Source organism: Belonocnema kinseyi, chromosome 9 (genome assembly GCF_010883055.1).
Source record: "Belonocnema kinseyi isolate 2016_QV_RU_SX_M_011 chromosome 9, B_treatae_v1, whole genome shotgun sequence".
NCBI classification, from domain to species: domain Eukaryota; kingdom Metazoa; phylum Arthropoda; class Insecta; order Hymenoptera; family Cynipidae; genus Belonocnema; species Belonocnema kinseyi.
The window spans coordinates 116287724-116301505 of record NC_046665.1 but is presented as its reverse complement, the minus strand read 5'-3'; the positions used below and the strand labels follow the sequence as shown (position 1 = coordinate 116301505).

General features: G+C 31.9%; 1 protein-coding gene across 1 annotated transcript; it reads left to right on the top strand.

Moving 5' to 3' along the window:
* The first annotated feature begins 11980 nt into the window (after positions 1–11980).
* On the top strand, positions 11981–12532 carry LOC117180707. The gene is made up of 2 exons (XM_033373195.1): positions 11981–12192; positions 12271–12532. Exons 1-2 carry the CDS (start codon positions 11981–11983, stop codon positions 12530–12532), a joined length of 474 nt encoding a protein of 157 aa, XP_033229086.1.
* Positions 12533–13782: the final 1250 nt, after the last annotated feature.

The window sequence follows — 13782 nt, the reverse complement described above, 5'->3', positions numbered from 1 at the left end:
AATTAATTTTTTATTTGGAAAAATTATTTTAATGAGATTATTTAAAAACATTTGAGAACATTGCAAAAGATTTCAAAAATGGTCAGAGAAGGTTCTAAAAGATTTTAAAAGTAATTTAATTTATTTTGCTGCATTTAAAAAGAAAATTGAATAATGTATAAATATGACATGGTTCAGAAGGACTGCATTTTAAAAACGTAGATTTTTATACATTTAAAAAATAAACCTTAGGCGCTTTAAAAGAATCTCGAAAGGTTTCAAGAGAATAAACAAATTTTCTTAAATAGCTTGAGAAAATTATATGATTATAAGACAAAATGTTTTTACACTTTGAATGAGCCTATCATAAGATAATATCTTTACGGAGAAAAAAGTTTTTCCTTTCCATTCCTTTCAAAATTTCTGATAAATAACTTGCAAAAAAAATTCACAAAAATCTATAAATTTGAGAAACCCAACAAAGTTTATTTTGTGAAACATTTCTGGCGAGAATAAAATAACACATCTTTTTGGGCAGAAAAAGTCGTACCATTCGAGTCTTGTCAGAATTACTGTTACATAACAAATCACAAAATTGAAAAAAGCTTAAAAAAACCCAGAAACCCAGAAAAATTTGTTTCCTGAAAACTTCTTGGAAAGATGAAAATAATAAAGCACCTACTATAATAATAAAAGTAACCCTTTACGATTTCTCTAAAACTTTCTGTTACAAAACTTGGCACAAAACGAATAAAAAACTAAACTTTTCAGAAACCAGCAAAATTTCTTTCTGGGAAATGCGTTACAAAGATTCAAATTATAAAATACATTTTCTAACAACAAAAATCATTTCGCTCGTTTTCTCGCAAACATTCTTTCACATATTGTTCAACAAAAGTAATAAAAAGAACTTAATTTTTGAGAAGTTCTGCAAAATTTCTCTCTAGAAAATTTGTAAGATTGAAATAACACAACACCTTTTCTAATAGCTAAAGCACTGCTTTCGGTTTCTAGGAGAACTCCTGTTACAAATTTTTTTTTAAAAACTAACAAAAGGGTTGAAAATTTGAGAAACACAGCAAAATTTCGGTTTTAAAAATTTGTTGGTGAGATTATAATAAGGTAATGATAAAACTGTTTCTTTTTTTTTCGTTTTAGAATTTTTGTTACATAACCTGTAACAAAATTAAAAACGGAAAATTTTAAAAGAACATAAAACTTCAGTCTTGACATGTCTTTAATAACACTAGAATAACAAAAAGGTTTTCTTAATAAAAAAGTCACCCTTTTCGAATTCTCTATGAACACCTGTTACATGACCTGTAACAAAACTTACAAAGAATCAGGAATTTGAAAATTTTAAATTATTATTCATAATTTTTTTAGAAATGAAGAGTTTTATTTTTTATTATACTTTATTGCAAAAGCGCAAAATGTTGTTTTACAGAAGTTTCAAAAAAAAGTATTTTGTCACTGCCATTATAAAAATTATCAAACTCACGACTTGGACAGAGATTAGACATTCTTGAAACCCAGATATATCAATTTTCTGTATATTTCAAATGATTTGAAAATATGAAAATGTTTACTAAAACTTTTTAATCACTCAGGGAGAAAACGAAAACCAATTTTTATCACGCATAAATTTTGTTATTAACAGTTTTATTGTATATTAAATTTTGTTATATACAAGTGAAGTATTCATTTGCAGAAATTAAAAAAATTATCAAACTAACTAAAAATGTTCTTCTGTCAGAAGGAATAAAAAAAAACATTTTTATCACGCAAACATTTTTTAAAAGTAAGCGGTTTTATGGCAACATTAAATTTTATCAGAAACTCGTAAAGTATTGTATCGCAGAAAGTTTAAAAATGATCAAACTCACGGTTTGGAGAGCGATGGAATTGAATAAAAAATAATTCATATATTGTTTGATACTTTTGTAATTATTAAAAAATGTAAAAATTTTTACTGGAACTTTATATTGTCGCCCTAAGAAAAGTACTTACCATTGCTATTTTATGCAAAAACATAAAAATGTAGACCTTTTGATTAAAAAATATCTTACATTGACTCAAATTTAACTGAAGACGAAAGTACAGGATCAAAAATATGTATAAACTTCCAGCTTTCACATTAAAAATATCATTTAAAAATTTAACTTAAAACCTATATATAGAAATTGACAATTTTCCGAAAGAAATCTCAACAGTTCCCATTTTGAAACATTTTTCAAAATGTTCAAAAATCGTTTTTGCTTAGACTGACAGTTAAAAAAAGAAACCTCCAATTTACAAAGCCTTAAAATATCAATTGTGTATATATTTTATTAATTTTCTCTGTAAAAATTTTAGTAAATTATAAAATTCATAAAATACTGCTTTCCTCTTACTTAGTAATTGATCAATTAATCAATTTGTCCATTATTTAGTTACGATGGTGCTTGAAATGTATTTGAATTTCAAATTATAAGTCGTTCAAGAAATTCACGAGATTCGAAGAATTTATGGGATTTACGGAATTCAAAGAATTTATGGTATTCTAAGAATTTACGGAATTCGAAGGATTTACGGAGATCGGAGAATTTATGGAATTCACAGAATTCAAGAAATCTACAGAATTAATTGAATTTAACGAGTTTGCGGAATTCATGGAATTTAATAAATTCATGGAAATCAAGGAATTCATAGAATGCGTGGAATTCATGTAATTTAAGAAATCAAGGAATTCACGTGATCCAAAGAACTCACGGAATTCTCAGAATGCAAGGAATTCATGACATTCAAGAAAAATACAGAATTCTTGGACGTTTTGGAATTGACAGAATTTATAGAATTCGTGAAATTCGAGAAATTTAAGAAAAACACAGAATTCACGAAATTCATGGACTTTGCCAAATTCATGGACATGGAATTCATGGAATTCATGGACATCTACGAATTTCGTGTATTCCTTGATATCCGCGAATTTCTTGAATTCCGTGAACTTCTTGAATTTTTTCGACTCCGTGAATTCCTAGAATTTCGCGAAATTTTTGATTCAATGAAATACTTGAATTCATTAAATTCTGTAAATTTAATGAATTTTGTAAATTCCTTGAATTTTGCACATTCTTTAAATTTCGCGAATTCTTTGAATACTAATAATTCCGTGAACACTGAATTCCGGAATTAAAGTCCTTTTAGTGAATTCCATGAATTCCGTGAATGCCATAAATTCAGTGAATTCCATGATTCTCTTGAAGTCCATGAATTTCATGAATTACATAAAGTTGATGCATACCTGGAATCCCGCAGATTCCTTTAATTCTACGAATACCGCGAATTCCGTCATTTTCATGAATTCCTCGAATTCTTTGAATTCCGTGATTTCCATGAATTCCACGAATCCCTTGAATTCTGTGAATTTCATGAATTCTAAGAATTCCTTGAATTCTGTGAATTCCATGAATTCCATGATTTCCACGAATTCCTTGAATTTCGTGAATTCTTTTAATTTCGTAAATTCCGTTAATTCCTTGTGTATAATTTTTGTTTCAAAAACGCTCTAATACATGTATTGAAATACAGTATGGTGACTTCATGATTTACAACACTTTGCTTACTAATTCATTTATAATCAACAAGTAAGAATAATTGTTTTGTCTGCGATGATTTGTTTATTATTCTTAGGCTTTTTCAACATTTGAAATAAGAAAACGTGATAAAATTAACTTATTCAGTAACATTTCTTATAAATGATAAATGAACAATGTAAGGCCAGCTAATTGACATTTTTGAATTTTTTAATTGTTTTAATTCCTGCATTTTCTAGTTCGAATATTTTATTATTCAGGAATTTTCTGAAAGGAATTTTATTTAATTTCAATTTTATAAGTTAGAGAATTTCATTGTCCAGAAATTTTTTATTGGGGAATTTTTTATTCTGGAAGTTTCCAATTTTTCGAGTTAATTTTTTTAATCTAATTAATTATTTAACACATTTTAATTGAAAATTAGCCTAAAAGTGATTTTTGTCAAACTGAAAATTTTTTCCATTATTCTAGGAAAATATGAGTACCGAAAATAATAAATTGTTAAAATAATCACGTTTGTTAAAACTGATGAAGTAATACCTCCTTCCAACTGAAAATTGGTGAAGTGAAATGTTTTTTTAAACCGAGACTTTCTAACTCATTTCTATGCGGAAAATATTCATATTTGAAAAAGTGACATCTTATTCGTACTCTGTGGCTACTTATGAAGAGAAATTTTGAATTTTGACTCGATTTTAAAAACCTCTTTTTTTCTTACGGGAAATACGTTTTAAACTTCATAGGGCTTATGGCACCTCTGAAAATAATGTTATTCAAATCCATTTATTTTTGTGTGAATTCGAACAAATTTCCATTCGGAATTCATAAAAATTAGAACAACAAATTTTTTAATACACTATTGACTACTCTATTGTGGAGGCTGTTATTACGGAATGATATTGCCCTTTTTTCTAAATACGATGACGACAATAAATATTAATTTTTTTCCAAAATTCATTTTTTTTTTTAATCAAAATTGTAATTTTTGAAAAGAGATCAAGATGAGATATTGCTCTGAATTCCTGACATTCCTGCGTACTTCCCCATTTGTTAATAATTATTAACATATGTACATTTCAAGCTTCTAACCTAAACTCTGAATTTTCAACAAAAATGTTATATTTTCAGCTTAAAAAATAAAGTCACAAAAACGATTATTTTTTACCTAACAGTAAAAAAATTTTAACCTAAATTAGGATTTTTCAACAAAATGTTAATTTTCTACCAAGATATTAATTTTTTATATAAATAAACTTATTGTTAAAAAATAGTTCAATTTTTCTACTAAAATTTTGGTATTTTCAACTGAGGAAATGAATCTTCAAACTAAAAAACATAAGTTTTTATTCGAAAATTAAATAGTTACATTTTTGGTTTGAAAAATTATTATGAACAAGAAAAAGAATATTGTATGAGTAAAGTTAAAATAAAACAGAGGAATTTTTAACAAAACAATTAAATCTACAGGCAAAAAGATTAATTGTTAAAAAAGAAAATTTATTCTGTACCAAAAGAAGACGAATTTCCAACGAAATACATGCAATATCCACTAATTAGTTTAATTTTTACGCCATATATCGTATTCTGAATAAAAAAGTTAATTATCTACCTAGTAGTAAATTTTTTTAATTAATATTTTAATTTTCAACCCTGTAGTTAAATTTTCCACAGAAATTCTTTTGCATTCAAAAAGGGAATTCTGTATAAAAAGAAAATGATAATAAAACATTTTGTTGCAACTTGCGTCCATTTCCCCTAACTTTGATTTGTTTATATTCGATATAGATATAATTTAGGAGAAAAATGTTGCTAAATAAAATTTTATTGTACCCTGTATCGTTTTTTCGAAAATTTCATTTTTTTCATTTCTAATATATTTTTATAACTAAAGTTTATAACAAACTTGCAGAAAATTTTTTGGGTAAACAAATTTTGCCTTCTAATTTTTTTCTTTTCTTTTTTCGAAATTCCAATTTTTTATTTTTTTTTTATTTTCAATCTTATTTTTTACCGTTGAATGAAAATCGACCCATCCTATCTAAAAATGATTGATAAAAAATGTATCAATCTTATTGGTGTGGGCAATTTTACTTTGTAAATCTCTGTTCGTACCTTGTATTTCTTTCGAAAAACTTAATTTTTTATTTTGAATGTTATTTTTTACGATTGAAACAAAAACTACGTGTCCTATCGAAAAGTGAGTAAATAAAAATTTGTAGATCTTAAAGGGCGCATAATTTTAATTAATTAGTTCTTTTTCGTGTCTTGCATAGTCTAACCTGCAAAATGGAATTTTTCTTTATTTGTTGTACGAACACTTTTTTAATTTTTATCCAAAATAGCTGGCTTACGAACGAGTTCTTTTTTTAGGGCTTAAAAACTGTGCCAAAGCAGAATCCAATCTGATCAATCTTTCGAAAGTAAAATTAGGTTTTAAATAAAAAAGACGAGTTTTCATTCAAAAATGGAATTCTTACGTTTGCAATTTGAAAAATGAATTATTAAAAAGAAAACGAATTTTCTACGATTTAAATTAACACTAAAATGAGAAAATCTAACAAAATTTTTGAATTCGTAGCCAAGAAGATGAATTTCCAAAATAGAAAATTAATTTTTTACACAAAAAGGCGAACTTTTAACGTAATAGATGCATTATTCACAAATTAGCTTCATTTTTAGGCTTAAATTACTATTTCCTATCAAGAAAGTCAATTATGTCAATTTTTTCAAATTACTATTCTAATTTCTTTCCAAATAGCTTAATTTTGTACCAGAATTGTCTTATTTTTAAACAAATAGTATATTTAAAAATAAATATATAAATTAATAAAAAAAAAGAATTTTCAACAAGTCAAATGAAACAAAAAAGAAGAATTTAAAACAATATACTTAAATTCATAGACAGAAATGGTATAGATACCTTGTTAGTTCAAAAAATCTTGTTTAAAAAAAAGCGAATCTTCTGCTTGTTCAAATAACCCAAGAAATATAGATTTTTGACAAAAGAGTTGAATCCACAGCTGAAAAGAAAAATTTCGTAATTGATTATATTTTAGTAAAAAGAGATTTTAATTTAAATAAAAAGCGATTAAGCGTAATAAAAAGCTGCTAGTTAATATATAAGAATTAAGTTTTTGTATTTTCCGTCGCTTATTAAGAAAATGATACTAAGTACACCCACAAATTTTATTTTGATATTTAAAACACAAAAAATAGTGTTTTTCATTTTTTTCACTATATTTCTAATAATATTGGTTTCTTTACTGCCCCTTTCCAAATCCTCGTTGGGGCCGCACAGTGAGGCAAAAAGAAAATATCCGTTGACACAATTGATTTTCAAAATACAATTATTATCCAATTTTAACTTTTTTAAAAATAAAAGCTTATAAAATTTCGCATTGCACTGTCATTAACGACTTAAAAATTTTTTTTGTTCTTTTAATAACGAAGATAAGAAAAAAATTTTTCCTTTTGAGGTACACTGGATTTAAAAAAATGCCTTGATTCAATAAAAAATACCTAGAAAATTGAAAGCAACTCCACAAAAAAGATGTCCAATAACAATGGAAATGTAAAAAAATTTGAATTTGTTGTAAACAAATAAGTAAATGAAAACGGTTCCCTGGGGATATTTGACCACTAAATAAAAATTAATAATTGTTTAAATTACCTTAATTGGCAATTGCACTATTTGGCTATTTTTGACAGAACAAACTTGATTTTTTCGATGCAATTAACCGTGAATAACTTAATTATAATTATTTAAGAACTATTGTAAATTGGACATTAGTTAACTGTTTTTATGAATTTTTTAATTTGAGTTCTCATTTTCTATTTTTTTTTGCGTTCTTCGTTACATTTATATTTCTTAGACTTATCCTTATATTTGATTTCTGTGTTGCCCGTGTAGAAATTTCCCCGGTTGGCCCTAAGTCAACAAGATTTCTGGTAGGGTCCCGGACGGGATACCCCTGGCTGGGTTTCTTGGACAGGAACCGGGCGGGAGCCGGTCGGGCTACAATTTTCTTGAATGAAGTATTCCGGGGCTGGCACGTCACTGGCCGGGCCAACCCTGGTTATATCCCATGGTCGGTAGCCGGCTGGGCACTGATCAGGTTAATGTTTTTTGTAGAAATTACACATCATTTTTTTAGAGCCCTGATATTATCAAAGACGTGATTATAGATGCTAGATGAATTATTATTTGAAAATTATAATTTAAAGGTTTATTAGATCAGTGAAACAAAAATGAGCTTTTTAAATTATTTAAAAAAACATTAAATTTAAACAGTTTAATTTAACATTTTAAATTGAACTGTTATCGATTCTGCTATGTGCAACAACAAAAATGATACAATTTTTATAAACTTCTCTATATTCAGACAATATTCAGCCTGTACAATTTCAAATTTACCGCCATATATAGTGCCTGCTGTATCTGTCGTCTGTATAGCCCCTCAGTAATTTTCAGTTTCGCACCTGGAACCAGGATGCTGCTTACACTCACGTCGCGTCGTTTCTTCGAAGTTAGCAAATAAAATCGAGACTCGTGATTAAAATCAACCTTACTTCAGTAATTAGTTTGAAACCCCCACTTAGTGCGCGAATAATTATTATTTTTAATTGAAATATAGTCTTGTGTATACAGTTTTTACTTTCTTCCTTCCTAACCTTAAATCACCACGTGACTTCCAAATGGCTATTAGATTCTATCATCAGGGAATAACATTCGACACCAAGTTTCTTGCCAGAATTGATTCACTTGATTTGACTTTTAAATTTCACCGTAATCTTCACGATGAGCCTTAAAAGACAAAAGAATTTACCAATTTTTCGCCTGTAGCAACATTTCTTAACCGCTTTTTGGCCGAATTACCCGATCGGATCTCGGCGGGTATTGAAGCCAGGATCCGACCAGTTTACCGTGACGTTTTTAGCCGGATCCCGGCCAGGTTCCCCGACCAGCACCCGACTTAAAGCGGGGCTGTTCGGCTGGGACCCGACAGGATCCCTGATTGGATTCCTACTCTTCCTGCTCTACTTCTCTTACACACAGTCTTGTTGCTTAGTTTCCCAATTTTCTTTTCTCGCCTCGTCAGTCCACGTTCGCTATGCAACAAGTTCTGTTGATCTTTTTCAGTTTTAATCTATTTATAATAAAGATCGCTCTTTTACAACGTTATTTTATAAATTAAAGTGCTGTGGTTCTAATTGACTTGACTTAAACACTCATATCTCCCTACCAGATATTCTGATTCATTGATTCAGTTCTTGTGCGAAGACTATTCGCTTATCTTTCAGCGTCTGTTAAGTCAACAACATTCAACCTTTAATTGTCATCGGTTACAATTGAAAAAGTAAAGATTATTTCGGGAGAGTAATTTTAATTGATTTTATGAATATCTCTCAGACTTTGAGACTTTATTTACTTTCATAGTGATTTCTCTGCCTTTCTCTGTTTTTCTCTGTGGTGCAAGAAATTTTTAGAGCAAAATGAGCCTTGCTCTCACATCCTAACTGCTTTTAAAAATACTCAAAAATTAAAACAGATCAATAAAGGAACTTTGGTCTTAAGACTTGAGTCCTTTGAGAGAAATTGGACGCGTGTTTAGGCTCAGCATTGGGAGAATGATTCAGCTCAAAAAATTGCTCGATTATCGTATCAATTAATGCCGAAGATTGAATTGCCTACATTCTCTAGGAATTACACAGAGTGGGAAAGTTTTAAGATTTGTTCACATCTTTGGTTCATTCAAATCCTGGAGTCTCGTCAGTGAAGAAGCTTCATCACTTAAAATCCAGTTTTATAGGTGAAGCGGCTCAAGTTCTTCATCGAATTCCGATAACTCAAGTCAATTATCAGCGTTGCTGGGACTTACTTTCGAAGCACTTTAAGAATAAAAGAGTTCTTATCAACTCTCATTTGGCTGAGCTTTTTTCAATTCAGCCAATGAAAGCTGAGTCTTCGAGTGCTCTGAAGGAAGTATATAATGCAACGGTTGATAACATCGAAGCTTTATCTGCCTAGAAAGAACCGGTGGACAAATGTCATCATGGCTGGTATATATTACTGTAGAGAAATTAGATCGTCAATCTCGTCGTGATTGGGAAACTTCTCTTTGAAATTCCACGATTCCCTAAACGTTTAACAAATTGAGAATCTTCTTACAAACCAGCATTCGGAATTTGGAGGTTTTAAATTCTACTGCAAATCAAACTTATCAGTCTTCGTCTCAACAATCTTCCAAATCTCAGTTTCAAAAGAAAAGGTTTGAAAAGTTCACGATATCCTCGATTTCTACAACAGCCAACGTCAACACAATTTCAGAGCAGATAGTGAAGGAACAAGCAGCTAAAGAACAGCTTACGAAGAAGCCACAGAAAAGAAAGTGCTTTTTCTGCCTGAAACCGCATTATTTAATGTCATGTCCAGAGTTCTAAAGTTAGTCTGTAGCCCAAAAGAAAGAGTTTATTTTTTAAAGAAAATTGTGGATAAATTGTTTTTAGGTCTCATTTATTTCAGAATTCTGCTTTAAAGAACTTGTGTCAGATTTTTCAGGCGAAGCAGCATAAGGTACTTTATGATCCATATTCAAGCGCAGGACAATCTTTTTTGATGATATAAACAACATCTTTAACGGCTTATCAAGCACAATCTGCTTACGCGGTTTTGGTAATGCAGATTTCTCAGAAGAAATCACCGTTGGTTCTCCTGAAAACAGCAATGGTCTCGGGAACTTGTCGTGGGGCACTTGTTCTTCCGAAATTGATTTCAAAACGTCCAGAGCAGTGAATTAGTCTTGAGAAATACCCTCATCTCACTGGTCTACAATTAGCGAATCCGAACTTCAGTGGAAGTGCTCCGATTAATTTAATTTTAGGTATAGATGTCTATGCAGTATTAATTAAACAAGGTCTTCGAAAAGATTCCCAGGGCACTCCTGTAGCTTAAAATTCCGTATTCCGGTGGATTCTCTGTGGACCTGCAGTCAACAGCTCACTGTTTGATTCATCCACAGTTAATATGTTTCATTGTTCCAATAGTGAAGAATTCTTTTTTGACCTTAAAAAATTTCAGGAGCATTCAGAAGTCGTGCCTAAACCTTTCCGAACAACTGAGGAAGAAGAGTTCGAAAAACTTTTCTCCAAAAGACGCACTCTAGGACTAAAGATGGGAGATACGCCGTGCATCTGCCCATCAAGAGTGACGTCACATCGTTAGGAGATTTCTATTCTGCAGCTCTTCGCATGTTACTTCATATGGAACAGCGGTTCAAACGAGATGTTCATCTCCAAGAAGCGTATGCCAAATTCATTGAAGAATACCATCAAATTTAGCATATAAAGTCCGTCAGCATCCCTGCAGATCTAAGGAGTATCTCGTGGTCATTTTTTCTTTCGCATCATGGAGTTTGGCGTAAATCTAGTTCAACCACGAAACGACGAGTAGTTTTAAATGGTTTTCGACGATCAAGTCGAGGCATTTCATTGAACGAGTTTTTTTATCCAGGGCCAAAATTACATTTAAATATTTCAGATGTCTTGCTGCAGTGGCTTTTTCACTTCATTCTCTTTTCTGCAGATGTCGAAAAAATGTATCGACAGATCATTGTCCATCAAAATGATCAGGATTTTCAACTTATTCTGTAGCGAGAAAGTCAAAATGAGCCCATGCAAGTATTTGTACTCAATACTCTCACATATGGTCTGACTTGTGCCCCATTTCTAGCTCTTCGCACCGTTCAGCAGCTTGGTCTTGATGAAGGGGATCGATTTCCTTTGGCTGTTAAAGTGATAAAAAATGGCATCTATCTTAGTATCTCCAGATATATCATAGTAGTTAGAAACATCGCTCAACTTCAAACTTAACTGCCTTTTGATGCTGCTCGACATTTGTGGTATGATTCAATGAAGACACTTCATTGGATTTCAGGTATTCCTACAAGATGGATGACATACGTCGCGAATTGGGTTTCGGAAATTCAAACGACTGTTCCTTCAGGAATTTGTCATGATCCGGGTGCAGATAATGCAGCTGATTGTTCTTCTTGTGAGTTGTCAGCTTGCGAACTTTCGCAGTTTTCACTCTGGTGGAATGGTCCTCTGTGGCTTAAAAGACAAGAAGACTGGCCTTTATCTCTGCTTGGTCCTCCAGAGTACACAGTGGCCAAAGAAGAACGTTCAGCTACTGTCAACGTAGGAGTTCGTGTTAATGAACTGTGTGATCTTTTGAGTTGTTATTCATCTTTAGACAAATTACTACGAGTCACTGCTTGGTGTCTTCGTTTTCGAGAGGCTTTGAAATGTCGTTCTATTATCGTTTCTCGGACTTTAGTTGCATCGGATCTTCGAACAGCTCTTTTATTCTGGATTCAGCAAGAACAAAATGCTATTTTCTTAATGGAATCACCGCTCTGAAAAATAAAATGCAGATTTCTAAGAGAAGCCCTCTAATAAAGCTGACTCCGTTTTTTGATGGTCAAAATCTTCGTGTCGGAGGTCTCTTAAAGCACTCTCTTCTAATTTATGGTGAGAAGCATCCACTGATTCTATGTCCTGAGTCTGTTCTCACAACTCTTATCATCCGCGACTGTCACCTTCGCTGTCTTCATGGGGACGCCCAACTGACCCTTGGAACGTTACGACAATCTTATTAGATTCTCCGAGGTCGTAGTTTGGAACGATCATTGATTTATCGGTGCATTCCATGTGTCAGAAACAGTGGTAATAGGCAGCAACAGCTGATGAGCGACCTCTCGTCCATCCGCATTACTCCACCTGAACGAGCATTCATGAACACTGGGGTAGACTATGCTGGCCCCATCTATGTTTGCACCTTCACAGGACGAGGTCACCATTCCCACAAAGCCTGGATTTGGATTTTCGTCTGTTGTGCCTCCCGCTCAGTTCACCTCAAGTTGGTTTCTGATTATGCTGCAGAAGCCTTCATAGTTGATTATGTTCTCTTCATTTCTTAATAACGAGGGTACGAATTTTGTAGGAGCAGATCGTCAACTACAGAAAATGTTTTCGGAGCTATCAGTAGAGTTTGTTTCGGTCGCTACATAACTTGTTTCGCATATCATCCAGTGGAAATTCAATCCTTCTGCAGCACCTGACTTCGGAGGTTTATAGCAAGCTGCAGTTAAGTCCATAAAATTCCATCTTCGTCGAGTCATTGGAGACTCTACATTGACGTTTGAAGAAATGACGACTATTTTAACACAAATTGAGGCTTGCCTTAATTCTTGGCCTCTCAGAGCTTAGTCAGATGATCCAACAGACATTTCTGCTCTCACACCAGGACATTTTCTTATGGGAGGTCCACTGAATGCTGTTCCAGAACCATCACTTGCAGACGTTTTTTCAAATCGATTGACTCGCTGGCAGTTGATCCAGCAAATGCGTGATCATTTTTGAAAGCGCTAATCAGCTGAGTATTTGAAAGAATTTTAAACTCGATACAAGTGGACTACTTCATCGCCATCCATACAGATTGGAGATTTAGTTCTCATTCGACATGAGAACCTTCCACCTACTCAATGGCCTATGGGTGGGGTTCTACAACTTCATCCTGACAAAGATGGCCTAGTTCGGGTTGTCACTCTCAAGAAAAAGACTAGCACACTCGATCGGCCAATCGTTAAATTGTGCGTTCTACAACGTTCATCTTAAGTGCAGTGATTGTGAGCCTATTTCGTCGGCGACGAATGCGGGATGAATGTTGTGAATTGGACATTAGTTAACTGTTTTTATGAATTTTTAAATTTAAGTTATGATTTTCTTTTTTTTTGCGTTCTTCATTACATTTATATTTCCTGGACTTGTCCTTATATTTGATTTCCGTATTGAGTCATGTTTAAATTTATGTCTAAGACGGTCTTATCGTTTTCGTGCTCTCCTTCTCTTACACATATTCTTGTTGCTCGGTTTCCCAATTTTCTTTTCTCGCCTCGTCAGTCCGCGTTCGCCAAGCAACAAGTTCTGTTGATTTTATACAGTTTTAATCTATTTTTAATAAAGACCGCGATTTTGAGGCGTTATTTTATAAATTTAAGGTACTGTGGTTTTAATTGGCTTGACCTATACACGCATGTCCCCCTACCAGAATTGATCAGTCATGACAATGTTCAGTTGGTTTTTAGTATTCAAAATATGAAAATTTTGTTGATAATGAAAAACTTATTATTGTAAACAACAATTTTTTAAACAAAATTTCATCATTTGA

Excerpts from the sequence above, each read along its gene's own strand:
- LOC117180707 (XM_033373195.1), top strand. The coding sequence starts at position 11,981 with ATGCAGATTTCTAAGAGAAGCCCTCTAATAAAGCTGACTCCGTTTTTT. Across the intron at positions 12,193-12,270 it reads GCCCAACTGACCCTTGGAAC|AAACAGTGGTAATAGGCAGC; the intron begins GTTACGACAATC and ends TCCATGTGTCAG.